This window comes from Bison bison, unplaced genomic scaffold (assembly GCF_000754665.1).
Source record: "Bison bison bison isolate TAMUID 2011002044 unplaced genomic scaffold, Bison_UMD1.0 scf7180017864249, whole genome shotgun sequence".
NCBI lineage: Eukaryota > Metazoa > Chordata > Mammalia > Artiodactyla > Bovidae > Bison > Bison bison.
In genome coordinates this window covers 1,075,696-1,089,185 of record NW_011494821.1, presented here as the reverse complement: position 1 = coordinate 1,089,185, position 13,490 = coordinate 1,075,696, and the positions used below count along the sequence as shown (strand labels likewise).

Below are 13,490 nucleotides of genomic sequence, written 5' to 3'. Positions count from 1 at the left end.
TGTAGCGGACTGCACACCGAAGGTGAGACTCATGCACGTGGGCCGGGGGCTTGAGGGGCTGGGAGGTGTAGACCACCTGAATGGACAGTCCGGAGCCGCTCCTGAGGTCCGGAACATTCTCCCAGTGATGGTCGACCTGCTAGTTAAACCCACGCTTAATAACATTTCCTGTCCTCCCCCACCCCTGTTTGACTTTGCGAGGAGAGATACTGTAAAGTCCTGGAGGCCGGCTTTACCTCAGTCTCTCGAAAATGGAACTTTGCGAAAGCCCAAGGTCGCGGTTAGAAGTAGCGTGGTGAGGTTTCTTGACAAGTGAAAGGGTAGTGGCAATTTTTTTTTTTTTTTTTGCTTTATTTTGAAACGTGGTGAGAAGTTCATTATTGGGGATCACTTTCCTAGAATCCATGCTCAGCTTCCCACTGATAGCTTACATTTTTACAGATGAAGGAATTGAGGCTTAACGGATATGAGTTGGGCTAAGTCCACAGAGCCACTATTAATAATAGAAGTATTAGGAAAAAACAGACTAAGTCCTGGTCTCTGCTTGTAGTAACGGGGTCATTTTCCGTTTTAGACTAATTGGCTCTTTCTGTAACTTATTTCCATTGTAGGAGACAAAGCTTTCGTTGACTTCCTCAGCGATGAGATCAAGGAGGAAAAGAAGATACAGAAATATAAGTCTCTCCCCAAAATGTCAGGAGGTTGGGAACTGGAAGTGAATGGGACGGAAGCCAAATTAGTGCGGAAAGTTGCTGGAGAAAAGTAAGTACCAGGGGCCTATGGAACCCAGGGGACCACATCCATAAACCTGCAGGACCTGCTGTGAGGTATCCACAGCAACCTTTAGTTAAGACAGGTGCTTGACCGACTCCTGGTTTCCCAGAAATGTTAGGATTCATTTGGATAACTTCTTAGGCTCCTTTTCGCTCACTCACTGCACAGTAATGTGTTGTGGCGGTTAACAAGGAGACAGCAAGCTAGTAGCGGGGTTCCCCAGGGGCTTGGCGGTTCAGAACCCACCTGCCATGTAGGAGGCGTGAGTCTGATCCCTGGGTCATGAAGATCCCTTGGAGAACGAAATAACAACCCACTCCAGTATTCTTGACTGGAAAATCCAATGGACAGAGGAACCTGGCAGGGTACAGTCCATGGGGTTGCAAAGAGTCAGACACGACTGAGTGAATGAACATCACCCCAGTAGCCTTGAAGCCAAGCCCCTGGGAGTCTTCTGGACCAGTAGAGGCAGCAGCACTGAGCCCTTACTGGTGAGTGAGGCTGTGCCTTGCCCACAACTTAGGCATGCAAATTCAGAGATGCCAACAGAATCGGATTTACTCTGCTGGCTCTACACTCAGGCTCTAAAAGGCCACCCCCCTCCCTGTTCTGTTTACAGTTGAGAAAGCAAGATAATTAACAGGGTGGGGTTGCAGTATAGTTTTTCATTAGAAAAGAGGGAAGCCTTTGACCTGCTTAAGCTGTTTTAAATCCATGATCCGCTTTGAAGTTTCGCATGTGCTGTGAAGTAGCAGGCTGGTGGTTTTGCCTAGTAGCGTAGCGTTTCCCCCTCATAGGTCGATTGCGTAGTCTGTAACATGACCCAAACCACTCTCCTAAGCTAAGTCATAGGCGGTTTGGGACCATTATAATGGGCTGCTGAACATAACTGCATTTCTCTGTCCAGGGGTCAGTTTGGTCCACAGTTTTGTGCCTGTACATCAAATCTCTATCTGGCAAGGCACCAGTTATCGTGGCTTCAGAGGGCAGCGTTGTCTGCAACCTAGCAGTGCTCGTTCCAAGTGTCACTCAATTTTCAATTCAAATTTTGGAATATGATATGTCAGGTGAAGTTAAAATTGTCATTAGGTGGTGTTTGTGCCCGCTTTGTCATTTATTAAACTTCCCACATCTGCTCTGAAGAATAAAACTGTCCAGCAGCATATTCTTTTTTTTTTTTTGGCCACACTGCTTGTGGGAATCTTCGTTCCCCGACCAGGGATCAAACCCAGGCCAAGGCAGTGAACACACCGAGTCCTAAGCAGTGGCCCACCAGAGAACTCCCCTATGTGGTGTCCTTAGTGAGGCCTCCCCTTCCTGGGGCCAGGGCTACTCTCCATCCTCAGCTGATGCCACAGCCCTCCAGTGCTCCTTCTCTTCCTCTCAGGCAGATTTTCTTCTAATGGAGGAGGATTTTTAAAGGAGGCTCCTGGGACTTCATGGTGGTCCAGTGGTTAAAACTCTCCTCTCCCAGTGCAGGGGACCTGGGTTCAATCCCTGATCAGGGAACTAAAATATCACACATAGCAACAAAAGTCACGTGCACCTCGCAACCAAGACCCAGCCTAGCCAAGTACATTTTATTTTTTTAAAGGAGGCTTTTGGAACTTTGTGGTGGTCAAAGTGTCTGCTCCCAGCGCAGGGGACCTGGGTTCAATCCCAGGGAACTAAGATCTCGCATGCAGCAACTGAGCGATCCCACACATAGCAATGGTCATGTGCACCTTGCAACCAAGACCCTGTGCAGCCAAGTACATTTATTTTTTTAGAGGAGGCTTCTAGCCCACGCCCACAGCTTCTCATCTGCTCACCACCACTGGAAGGTGCCCTGGAAAGACAAGGGTGGCGGTGTCAGCTGACTGTGGCCATAAGGTTGACAGAGAGCCCCAGATAGTGGCCTGATGGCAGAAGCAGCCCACACACAACTGTATTTGGCTGAGGAAACAGTGCCTAATTGACTTCCAGCAGCCAACATATAGTAGGCCCACTTCAGACCTGCTGAATCCAACTGTGGGTGGGATGCAGGCAATCAGATGTAAAGCTGGCTGAGATACATTGTTTCAACAGCATTTTTAACTGTAGCAAGCCTTAGTACTTACTCAGCTACTCAGTTAAAGAGAGTCTTCATTGTGCTTTCTTTGGTTGCCTTTCTAGGATCACTGTCACTTTCAACATTAACAATAGCATCCCACCTGCTTTCGGTGGTGAGGAGGAAGAACCCTCCCAAGGGCAGAAGGCTGAGGAGCAGGAGGTAAGTTTCTAACACTGTAACCAGTCTGTACCCACCTATTTCTGACAGGCTTAGGGAAGGAGCATTGGTTTTTGTTTTGTTTAAACTCTAACGCCAGGAGAGAAGGCAAAGGCAGCCATCCTTGGGCCTTTACTTGCAGAACACCAGAACTGTGTGGCCACTTTTCTTTCCCAGGGGCCAAGTGTTAATGAACTGTTTTCTGTGGGCTTAAGCGTTAGGCCTGTGTTCACCTAACAGGAAGGAATTTAAACTGTCTTAACCCTTCTCATGATCAGGAGATAAATCATTTGGAGTGTTCCACATGAGGAATACATGTCCCGGGCTGGTAATAAACACCAGCCAGGGGCATCAGAGACTTTGGCAAGGCCTCTCCTTAAGTTGCTGCCCTTCTTGGTTGGACCTGGATGGTGCTTAGTCCTCGAACATTTTAGGAAGCTTTGTGCCTGGCCTAGAAACCAGCCAGTATGAGGGCCACAGGTCCCCAGACTTTCTGGCTGGTTGGGCATGGTATTGTCTCATGACCCAGCTCAGCTCCCTGGAGTGCTGGCCCAGCCCCCCTGACAAAGAGCACCCCCACCCCGACCCTCCTCCTCCCTGAGGTTGGCTGGCTCACCCTCAAAGGGAGGGCCTCTGGGATTTAGTCAGAGGCATCAGTCTTTGGTCCTGGGCTGTAATGAAGATCCCGAAACATCTGGAAAGGGGTTTTGGAGCTTTGAGCCAGCTTTGTAGTGTATAGATGTAGAAACTGACCCAGGAAAATTAACTGGCACCCTAGGTGGGGCTAGAGCTGAGTTCCTAATTCTGAACCTTGTATGTTCTGTAAACAAGCAGGGTGCTAATAGAAGTGAAAGGCTGTACTAAATTATGATACTCTGCCTCCAAAACACAGTCCACAACTCTAGAAAGGAATGACAGGATGCGTTCGGCCCAGTCTCTGAACAAGTGGGTTATATGGCTGTAATACTGTGTTAAAGATCCTAGGCTTCTTATTTGGGAACCTCTTGGCATACTGTAAGACTTGCAAGTGGCTAAGTAATATCGTAATAGCAGTGGCCATCAGACTCCTGAATTGAGACCTTTAGTCCAGACCCCTGCCAAAAAACACATTTACTGACTTGTTCTTATTTCCCCAGCCTGAATTGACATCCACTCCCAATTTCGTGGTTGAAGTTACAAAGGACGGCAGCAGCAAGGCCCTTGTGCTGGACTGCCACTATCCGGAAGATGAGGTGTGTAGGGTGGAGAGCTGGCAGCCCTGGGTGGGGGAGGCCTCCAGGGGGCTTTCCTGGCTCCATCCAGCTGATATTAACATTTTCTGGCTTAGAGCAGCAAAGCTGGGAAGATTAGTCGGAGGTGAGGGAACAAGGTTCAAATCTGGGTTTCAAGCTGTAAATAATCCCTTTTCTTCGCCTGAGTCTGGCTTGTCCTGGAAAACCTTTCTGTTTCCCCAAATACTGTCTCTCTTCAGATTGGACAAGAGGATGACCAGAGTGACATTTTCTCCATCAAGGAAGTGAGTTTTCAGGCCACCGGCGAGTCTGACTGGAAGGACACAAATTACACACTCAACACAGACTCCCTGGATTGGGTGAGTGCTAGATCAGGTGGGGAGGGGCTTACCTAATCCAAGGAGGGACAAAGAAGCATCAGAGTAAGTGTCTCAGGGGTCTTTTTAACCAGTAAATGATCCTCCTTCTAGGGCTTATACGACCACCTAATGGATTTCCTTGCGGACCGAGGGGTGGACAACACTTTTGCCGATGAATTGGTGGAGCTCAGCACAGCCCTGGAGCACCAGGAGTACATTTCTTTCCTTGAAGACCTCAAAGGTTTTGTCAAAAGCAAGTAGAGCAGGCAGCAAGGTGCTGAACACCTTAATTTTATGGCAGGCTTTGGCCAGTGAACAAAACCTAACTGAAGCCAGACCCACATGCTTTGAAATGGTTTTTTTTTTAATCCCAATATCATGGAAAATGATTCGCTTTTAACTTATTTCTGTTGTCTCCTATTTACCATTCATTTACCCTCTACAAACCCTTTATTTCTGGATTTTTGTATAACATAATGATGGACAATAAAATCTCCAAGGTGATTTGTCTTTTCTAATTCTCTACCCTCCCTTTCAACGTGCATTACAAAACATGAAACAGAGGAAAGTCTGAAATGTTTTAATATTAAATAAGTTATAAATAAAAGGTTTGTATTTACAAGGCCACTTCTCAAGATGGGACTTTCTTCCAACACAGTAGATCATGCATCAAGACTGGGACCGACTCTAGAGGATCACAGCCCAAGTATCACAAGCCTGGATTTAAGTAGAAAAAAGAGTTATTCCAGTCATGAAGATAGTCTCAGCATATGGTTAAAAGTCATCGATACCAGTGACACTTAAGCTGCTCCTTCCACGACCTGGGTGGCCACTGTCCTTCCCCCCTTCAGGAGATGGTTGGCCTTTTAACTGAAATGGCATCACTTTTCTATGCAACTAAGTTCCTCTTTTCTACCAGGGTGGGAATAAAACCAACTGCTGACCCACTCTCAACTACTGGCTCCCGTGGGAGGCTTACCAGACAGCTCATGAGAAGACATGACTTCTCCTCTGTCCCCTCAGTGACTGAAAATTCTGGCGTGTGGGGACAATGTGCACTGTGCTCGTTCACACTGTCTTCTAAACAGGCGCGAAGCTTTTGCTCTGTCACCTCCGGAGACTGAAAAACAGACAAGTTAAACTATAAGCTAATCTTACTAGCCTCATAGTCAACAGGTTGAAAAACTGCAGCTCCTCACACCAGTCCACAACTGGCTCCCCGTGATGCCTTGATTCCTTGGACCCTTAAAACGCTATAACTGTACTAAGAGGATCTCTTTAAATGTCCATCTGGCCGCCTCTCCAAATGAACCAGTGCTCTTCTGCTCCTGCCATAAAACACTAACTGCTGCTCATCGCGCCAGGAACACTCAGCTGGGACTCCGGAACCTCCCTGTGTTTCTGCCTCTACCAGCCAAGTGTATGCTTACCCAGAACCAGCAAGCTCCCAGATCTGCTACTGAACTTGCTACTATAACTGAGCGATTTAATTACATACTATATAAACCAATGAAATAAGAAGAAAACAAAGTTTTGTTTTTGTGATAGTAAGTGGAATGTTTAGGAAACAAAAAGATGCTTTTTTTAAAAAAAGTTATTGAATTAGGTAAAAGAGTAAAAGATGGGGAGGAAAAATCCTAAAGTGTACACAGCTTCTCGATGCTTTATAGAAACAACTGGAAAACATAAGACTTCAACCTCAGCTCTCCAGTCAACAGAGTCTCGCTCAAGGACTGGCAAGTAAACATGTATGTTTGAAACAGTGTCATTTGTATAATTCACCACTTTAATCAACTGGCAAACTTTTGGTCAACATCATATCAGATAAGAGGACTCCTATATTTGAAGATTACTGACACTTAAATTCTGAATGCAGCTTTGTCTTCAGATATGGACAGTTTTTATGGCATATCAGATACAAGAGTTCCCAGTTCTAAACCAGGCTCTCTTCCTAGAGGTAAGTGCCTCACAAATGGCTTGGGGAGAGGGGCCGGGAAGACCCTGATTTACGGAGCTTGCCAATTCCATGGTGTCTCGTATTGCCACTGTGACCAATTTCAAGCTACCAGTGTGTGAACTGGACGTGAGGCTGGGACAAGCTGTGCACACTGCTGGAGTTGTTTAAGAAAGTAGGTACGTGTGGAAAGAGGTAACACAAGACCTGTGTGAGGAACACTCACATGAGACTGGATGTACAGGCCACACTGACACACGACCAGTCCGCCTGCTATCCTCAGGTTGTACCTGGAAGCAGAATTGGGGATCCCAGAGCATCACAGCTAGCAGACCCGTATCCCCCCACCTTCCCAGACCACAGATTTGGGGGAAGTTCCACTCACCTTGGAGTGGGGGGTGGGAACGAACAGTGCTGAAAAGGTTGTGAAAACTCTTACTTTGTACACACGGGACAGATGAGGGGGTTTGCTTCCCACTCAGCAAGCATGACACTGAGACACTGTTCGTCAAACTGCAAGCTCTTCTCGTACTCACTGATGATGGACTGTTCTGCAAGGCAGAGTAGAGCTGGAGTGTCACTGCATCACCTGGCGCCCTGTCCCGAGTGCTAGAAGATGCATTTTCAAAAGCTTCATCCACACAAGAGAAATAGGGTAAAACCACACTACAATCGCTAGATATTCACTGCTGTCAGGCCTCATCTTACTGGATCCTTCCCCTCCTGTCTGTCTGCTTCCTTTTGAAGTGATGAGGCTAAGTCATGAGGCCACAGGAGTGGAGCTGAACAAGTGTCAGGCAGCTGAAGAAAGCTGACAGACACGTGTTTCTGACGCCAGGCCCACCTGGATAAGTCTAAGGCGATCTGTTCGCCAGTGTCCCCAGACTCAGTCCGTATTGTTCAGAATGTGTGTGTTCATCCACTCAGCAGATATGTAAAAAGGCCTAGTACTTGGGAGGCCTAGGTAAATACAAAGATGAAAAAGGCTGGTCCCTGCTTCTGGTGAGCTCACCATCTAGACTTCAGAGTAGGGCTCAGCAGACCACAGGCCATATCCTGCCCACCTTCCATTTTTAAAGTTATAATGTAACAGCCATTCTCCTTTGGTTGATGAATGGGCTATCACGGTTCTCCCACTACAACAGCAGAACTGAGTAGTAGCAACAGGCTAAACATTACAATCTGGCTCCTAAGGGACAGTTTGCCAACCCCAATTCCAGAGGGTTCCTTATGACTGAGTAAGGCAGAACACAGCAAATTCTTATCACTTCGGACTTTTAAATTAAATACACCCCAAAAGAAATACTTAGTGAGTCCTTCCTTTCACCAAGATAGGTTTTGCAGGTGAGGGTAAAGAGAAAATAAAAAATTAAAATCAAGGAATCTACAGTTTAACTGGGGTCAACACAGCAATCATAACAGCTAACACTCGCATAGCACTTATGTGTCAAATGCTATGTTAAGTCCTTACATATATATTAATCTTCACTATAAGTCTTATTTTAAAGATGAAGAAACTGAGGCACAAGGAGAGCCCAGGGCCACACAAGTTAAAGTGGTAAAGCTGAGAAGTGAATTTTAGCCGTCTGGGCCAAGAGTTCATGCTCTTGCATCCTCAAGATAATAGCGATTATTTATCGCAAGCCTTCTTATATACCAGGCACCGCTCTAAGTCTTCAACACATGTTATTTAAGCCTACAAATAAACTAGAGGCAGTCTGTTATCTCTTTAACAGATGACAAAAACTGAGCCTCGTCAAGACAGGCCTGTGTGAAATAAATGACTTAGTTATATGAGGTACTAAATTAAGCATTCTGTGGCTCTCTGATGCTACAGGAAGGGAATGGTCACAAGACCCTGGGGAGTCAGTACAGAACAGATGGGAGAGAAGGTACTGAAGATAGGCAGCACAAGAGGCCTGATCATGCACTCTCCTGTAAGGGGACAAGGTTACTATTTATCTACTAACAGAAAAGTACTGTTGGGTTGAATAGACACAGGAACCAGATTCACAAAATCAGTTTTACTTTCCAACTCCACCACCGGCTATGCAGCCTGTAAGACACCACTGTCTCCTCATACTACCTCATAGGGGCGTCATAAGGACAGACTGGGGGCAGGAGGAGAAGGGGACGACAGGAGGAGATGGCTGGATGGCATCACTGACTTGATGGATGTGAGTCTGAGTGAACTCTGGGAGCTGGTGATGGACAGGGAGGCCTGGCGTGCTGCGATTCATGGGGTCGCAAAGAGTCAGACACGACTGAGCGACTGAACTGAAGGACAGAACAGTAGAAGGAGAGCTCTGAGCACAAGGCCTGACAACTGAAGACTCTCTTGTTACTGGGACAGCCAAGTACAGCCAAGACTTTAGAGTAAGAACAAGAGACCCCTGAACACTTGACTAAAGACGGAAATAAAGGAGTTAAAAACATTCTGTTTAGAAATGAGATCAGCATTAGAGCAGTTAGAGATATAGGCAGGAAGAACTATTCCTAGACGTCACCTTGATCAATCAGCTCCTGTTGGATTTCCTCCAGCACAGCCAGGTCCATCGGCTCCTCCAACTGCAAGAGAAAGGGGTCATCAGAGGTTTGAAGTTACAATTAACTGACAAGACCCACATGATTCACACTTGGAGACTGGCTTGAAAAACCCAGATTCAACTGAAGAAATCAACCCAGTCCTTCTGTAGAATGTGCTGACAGCGCAGTAACGTGGCCATGCTGAGAAAGCAACCACAAATGATTCACCCAGCCAGGGACAAAACAATAGCACCAAAGTTGCGGGAGGCAGTGTAGGGCAGCAGCTAAGTATATGGTTTCTGCCAAAAAGCTGTGTGACCACTGCTGCTGCTGCTGCTGCTAAGTCGCTTCAGTCGTGTCCGACTCTGTGCGACCCCATAGACGGCAGCCCACCAGGCTCCCCCATCCCTGGGATTCTCCAGGCAAGAACACTGGAGTGGGTTGCCATTTCCTTCTCCAATTCATGAAAGTGAAAAGTGAAAGGGAAGTTGCTCAGTCGTGTCTGACTCTTAGCGACCCCATGGACTGCAGCCCACCAGGCTCCTCCATCCATGGATTTTCCAGGCAAGAGTACTGGAGTGCGTTGTCATTGCCTTAAGTTTCTAATCACTGTCAGCTTCATTTTGGGCATCTGTAACGTGGACATAAAACCCACCTGAGAGGGTTACTGTAAACACTAATTGTGGTTATGTAACTCGAACACATAGCAGGCACCAAATCATGCCTGTTTATTACAGAGAGCCTTGATGTTTTCAGAGCAGTTTCCCACATGTTTCTTATACTGTCCTCACAGTACTGACAACATTATCAATTTTACAAATGTGAAAACTAAAGCTCAAAGAGGCAGAATTAAGAGGCAATAGCAAAACCAGGATCAGAATTCCAGAACTACTGAGACTTCCCTGGTGGTCCAGTGGCTAAGACTCTGTGCTCCCAACACAGGGGGCCCATCCCTCATCAGGGAACTAGATCCCACATGCTGCACCTATGCATGCTGCAAGAAAGACTGAAGATCCCGTGTGCTGCAGCTTAGACCCAGCACAGCCAAATAATAAAAAAAAAAAAAAAAAAAAGAATTCCAGAACTACCGAGCTCCAATCCAATGCTTTTCCTGATGCATGGTAAATGGTTTCCCATCCACACCCAGTTCCCAACCCTGGCTGAGATTAGAATCAGAAAGTTCCTGGAGACCTTTTTTAAAAGAGAGATCACTAGCTCAGGCCTACTGAATCAAATGTTCCAGGGGTGGAGCCATGGAGTGAAATTTCTCTCTGTTGAGTTTTGTAAGTGATTATGATGCGAAGAACTGACTCATTGGAAAAGACCCTAGTGCTGGGAAAGATTGAAGGCAGGAGGAGAAGGGGGCGACAGAGGATGAGATGGTTGGATGGCATCACCGACTCAATGGACATGGGTTTGAGCAAGTTCCAGGAGTTGGTGATGGCCAGGGAAGCCTGGCGTGCTGCAGTCCATGGGGTCACAAAGAGTCGGACACAACTGAACAATTGAACTGAACTGATGATGCAATGATGCAGCAGGTTAAGAGTCTAGAATTTATGGACCATCAATTGATCTAGAAGAGTCTAATGTTAAAGGGAGAAGAACTTGGGTCAGAGGCCATTAGAGTCCTGATTGGGGGCTGGAGGGTGACTGGGTTTAGAGAAGATGGGGAGACAGGAAGAGAGGACACTGCCATTCTTGGTGCTAAAGGAACATATCCAGCCTGACCTGAGCCCAGGCCTGTGGCCAGCTCTCCACCGACTGCAAAGCATTCCACTCTTCTTCCATCACCTCCTGCACTAGAAGGGTGTTCTGAGCGCCTCCTGACATACTGCCTCCAGCCTGGCGGTATTTGCTCAGGAGCCTGTCCCGGCTGTTTCTCATTCTCTCCAGGCATCCCTTGGAAAGAGGAGAAAGATGAGAGAGGGGGAAAAAAAAAAAACCCTCAGATTAGTTATTAAAACACTAAAGGAAATTTATAGACATACAATTTAAACTCTAGCCCTAACTATTGTTATTTTGGCACTTTCCTCTCCAATCCTTACCCATATGTCAAAGGGTGCAATTACAATCCTTGGGTCATATATTTCCAGATCAACCTACTTCGCAGTCTATCTTCAATGCCAGCCTTCTGAATGGTTGGTGATATTAGCGCAACATCCACTGTGCTATCAAGACAGGTTGCTTCCAAATTTTTGCTACTCTAGATATGGCCCTGGTAGTCACCTTCCTAAACAGTTACTCAGCTTCAGGCAATCTTTTCCCCTAGCGGCCACATGGCAATGCCTGGAGACATTTTTGGTTGTCACAGCTTTAGTTGTAGAGGCCAGGGAAGCTGTTAAACACAGTACAATCCCAGAACTGCCCCCCACTCCACAATGAAGAACTATCTTCTTCAAACTGTGGACAGCCAAGGTTGAAAAATCCTGCTGTCAACAGTCATTTCTAGCATCAGATTATTTTCCTGGGATATATCCACTACATTAAATTCCAGGAAAGACAGGCGACAGCATTTACAGGAACCAGACTGAGTTCAGGATAGGTCAGTGCTGACTGTAAGCTACAATTCTGCTAGACTTAGTAACATAGGCACAGAAGAAACCGTTTGGAATGGAATGAGAAATCACTTTCGAAATAAAAAATACTATCTAATTATTCTATTCCTCTTTGGGATAGACATAACGCCTCTCTAGATTGCGGTGAGTATACAAGGTGCCTCTCTGGTGCCCACCGACCCGACAACAGCGGGTGTAGAGGTGCAGTCACGGCCACATTTCACACTGAAAACACACGAGTCCAAAACGAAGGCTTCCTGGGACCGGGCCGGTCCATGCTAGTCCCACACCCAAGGGTCCAGAAGCTCCAGGAAGTGTCCGGGCGGTGGCCGGGGTCGGACCTACAGGCAGGAGATCCACCTGTACCGACTCTTGCTTCACCCGGCCGGGCGAAGGGAAGTTACGGAGGAGAGCGGTTCCTGGGACTAGGGGAGTGACGACAACCTGGCCAAGGCCTCCCAAATCTCACACTCACCTGCCTGAAAGCCTCTTTCCAAGGCGGCGAGCCTATCAGTTTATACAGCGAGTGGTGCCGAGACCCCGGCCTCTCTGCCATCTCGTTTTCGCGGGAGTAGTCCCCAGAAAGCCCCACCCCCAACGGGGCACAGAATCCTGGGAGTTGTAGTTCCTGGGTTCCGACCGCGCCAGGTCCCGGGGAATTCTGGGAAACGTTTTCCTATTGGCGGGTCTCACACGGAGACGGATTTGGGCAACCCCAGGGTGGGGGACTGAGGGAGAAGGCAATGGCACCCCACTCCAGTACTGTTGCCCGGAAAATCCCATGGATGGAGGAGCCTGGTGGGCTGCAGTCCATGGGGTCGCTAAGAGTCAGACACGACTGAGTGACTTCACTTTCACTTTCCACTTTCATGCATTGGAGAAGGAAATGGCAACCCACTCCAGTGTTCTTGCTTGGAGAATCCCATGGACGGAGAAGCCTGGTAGGCTGCAGTCCATGGAGTCGCACAGAGTCGGACACGACTGAAGCGACTTGGCAGCAGGCAGCAGGGTGGGGGACTGAAGTAGTGACATTTGTGAAGTCTATCCAACCTAGATTGAAGGAGGTAAGTCTTGAAGGAAGATTTTATTTTTTGAGGGAAGTTTTTAGATGTCTAGCTTTATCCAGGTGAAGATGTCCAATAAGCAATTAGATACGCAGATCTCAGTTTTCACCCACCCTCTTCCCGCCCCGTAGTAGACTTTCCGTAACGCAAAAGCTTCAACTCACGTTCTGGCCTGTTGACTTTCTCCTCCCGCCCTTTGGCTTCAGAATAGGCTTGACTGGTGATTGGCTTTCCTTTGGCGATGAAGCTATCTGATGGGCTGCCCTCACATTTGCCCCGCCCCTAATCCTGTCTCGAGCTTCCGGCCTACCTGCTCGATGATTGGCCGAAGCAGTGGACGGCTGGAAGCAGATTGGCTGCGCTCAGCGGCGAGGCCACAGAGAGCTGTGGGTTCAAGATGGCGGGCGCCGAAGGCGGCCCGGGCGACGGTGAGCTGTGGCAGACCTGGCTGCCCAACCACGCCGTGTTCTTGCGGCTCCGAGAAGGACTGAAAAACCAGAGCTCAACCGAAACTGAGAAGCCGGCTTCATCATTGCCTTCGTCGCCGCCGCTGCCTCCTCAGTTGTTGACGAGAAACCTGGTCTTGGGCCTCGGCGGAGAACTCTTTCTGTGGGACCCAGAAGAGAGCTCCTTCTTAGTCGTGCGCCTTCGGGGCCCCAGCGGCGCTGGTGAGGAGCCCTCCCTCTCCCAGTACCAGGTACGGCTAGGCCGAATTGGGAAACGACCCTTAGCTAGCGTTTTCGTCCCCTTCGCATCCTGGCTATTTTTGGTCTGCTGG

At 47.9% G+C, this 13,490-nt stretch overlaps 3 protein-coding genes across 6 annotated transcripts in view; 2 read left to right on the top strand and 1 right to left on the bottom strand.

The window, feature by feature from the left end:
* The window catches only part of C1QBP (complement component 1, q subcomponent binding protein), a 5,540-nt gene extending 423 nt beyond the window's left edge, over window positions 1-5,117 (top strand). The window contains exons 2-7 of the mRNA XM_010847508.1: window positions 1-22; window positions 612-762; window positions 2,929-3,025; window positions 4,159-4,254; window positions 4,494-4,613; window positions 4,725-5,117. Of these exons, the coding sequence (XP_010845810.1) occupies window positions 1-22; window positions 612-762; window positions 2,929-3,025; window positions 4,159-4,254; window positions 4,494-4,613; window positions 4,725-4,874 (636 nt within the window). The 3' untranslated portion in view covers window positions 4,875-5,117. The remainder of the gene's footprint in view (window positions 23-611; window positions 763-2,928; window positions 3,026-4,158; window positions 4,255-4,493; window positions 4,614-4,724) is intronic.
* On the bottom strand, window positions 5,022-12,234 carry RPAIN (RPA interacting protein). Of its 3 annotated transcripts, none has more exons than XR_825900.1 (7): window positions 12,124-12,234; window positions 10,822-10,992; window positions 9,075-9,135; window positions 6,953-7,118; window positions 6,794-6,857; window positions 5,593-5,733; window positions 5,022-5,330 (listed from the first exon to the last, which is right to left on the bottom strand). XR_825900.1 is itself a non-coding variant. In XM_010847420.1 (7 exons), exons 1-7 carry the CDS (start codon window positions 12,202-12,204, stop codon window positions 5,301-5,303), a joined length of 660 nt encoding a protein of 219 aa, XP_010845722.1. In that variant the 5' UTR covers window positions 12,205-12,234; the 3' UTR covers window positions 5,178-5,300. The 3 variants fall into 3 exon arrangements, 2 of the variants coding, with proteins under 2 accessions (XP_010845723.1, XP_010845722.1); XM_010847420.1 differs by having other exon boundaries at window positions 5,178-5,330; window positions 7,007-7,118; XM_010847421.1 differs by lacking the exon at window positions 5,593-5,733 and having other exon boundaries at window positions 7,007-7,118.
* Window positions 12,235-13,053: 819 nt separating this feature from the next.
* The window catches only part of NUP88 (nucleoporin 88kDa), a 21,884-nt gene continuing 21,447 nt past the window's right edge, over window positions 13,054-13,490 (top strand). For both annotated transcript variants that reach the window (XM_010847418.1, XM_010847419.1), the window contains exon 1: window positions 13,054-13,409. In XM_010847418.1, coding sequence (XP_010845720.1) covers window positions 13,110-13,409 — 300 coding nt within the window. In that variant the 5' untranslated portion in view covers window positions 13,054-13,109. The remainder of the gene's footprint in view (window positions 13,410-13,490) is intronic.

Bases quoted from the DNA above. Each gene is read 5' to 3' on its own strand.
- RPAIN (XM_010847420.1), bottom strand. From the start codon at position 12,204: ATGGCAGAGAGGCCGGGGTCTCGGCACCACTCGCTGTATAAACTGATA. The intron at 7,119-9,074 runs GTGACGTCTAGG...TCTGCCTTGCAG, and splicing joins ACAGGAGCTGATTGATCAAG to AACAGTCCATCATCAGTGAG. The intron at 5,734-6,793 runs GTGAGTGTTCCT...TCTGTTTTTCAG, and splicing joins GCCTGTACATCCAGTCTCAT to TCTCCGGAGGTGACAGAGCA.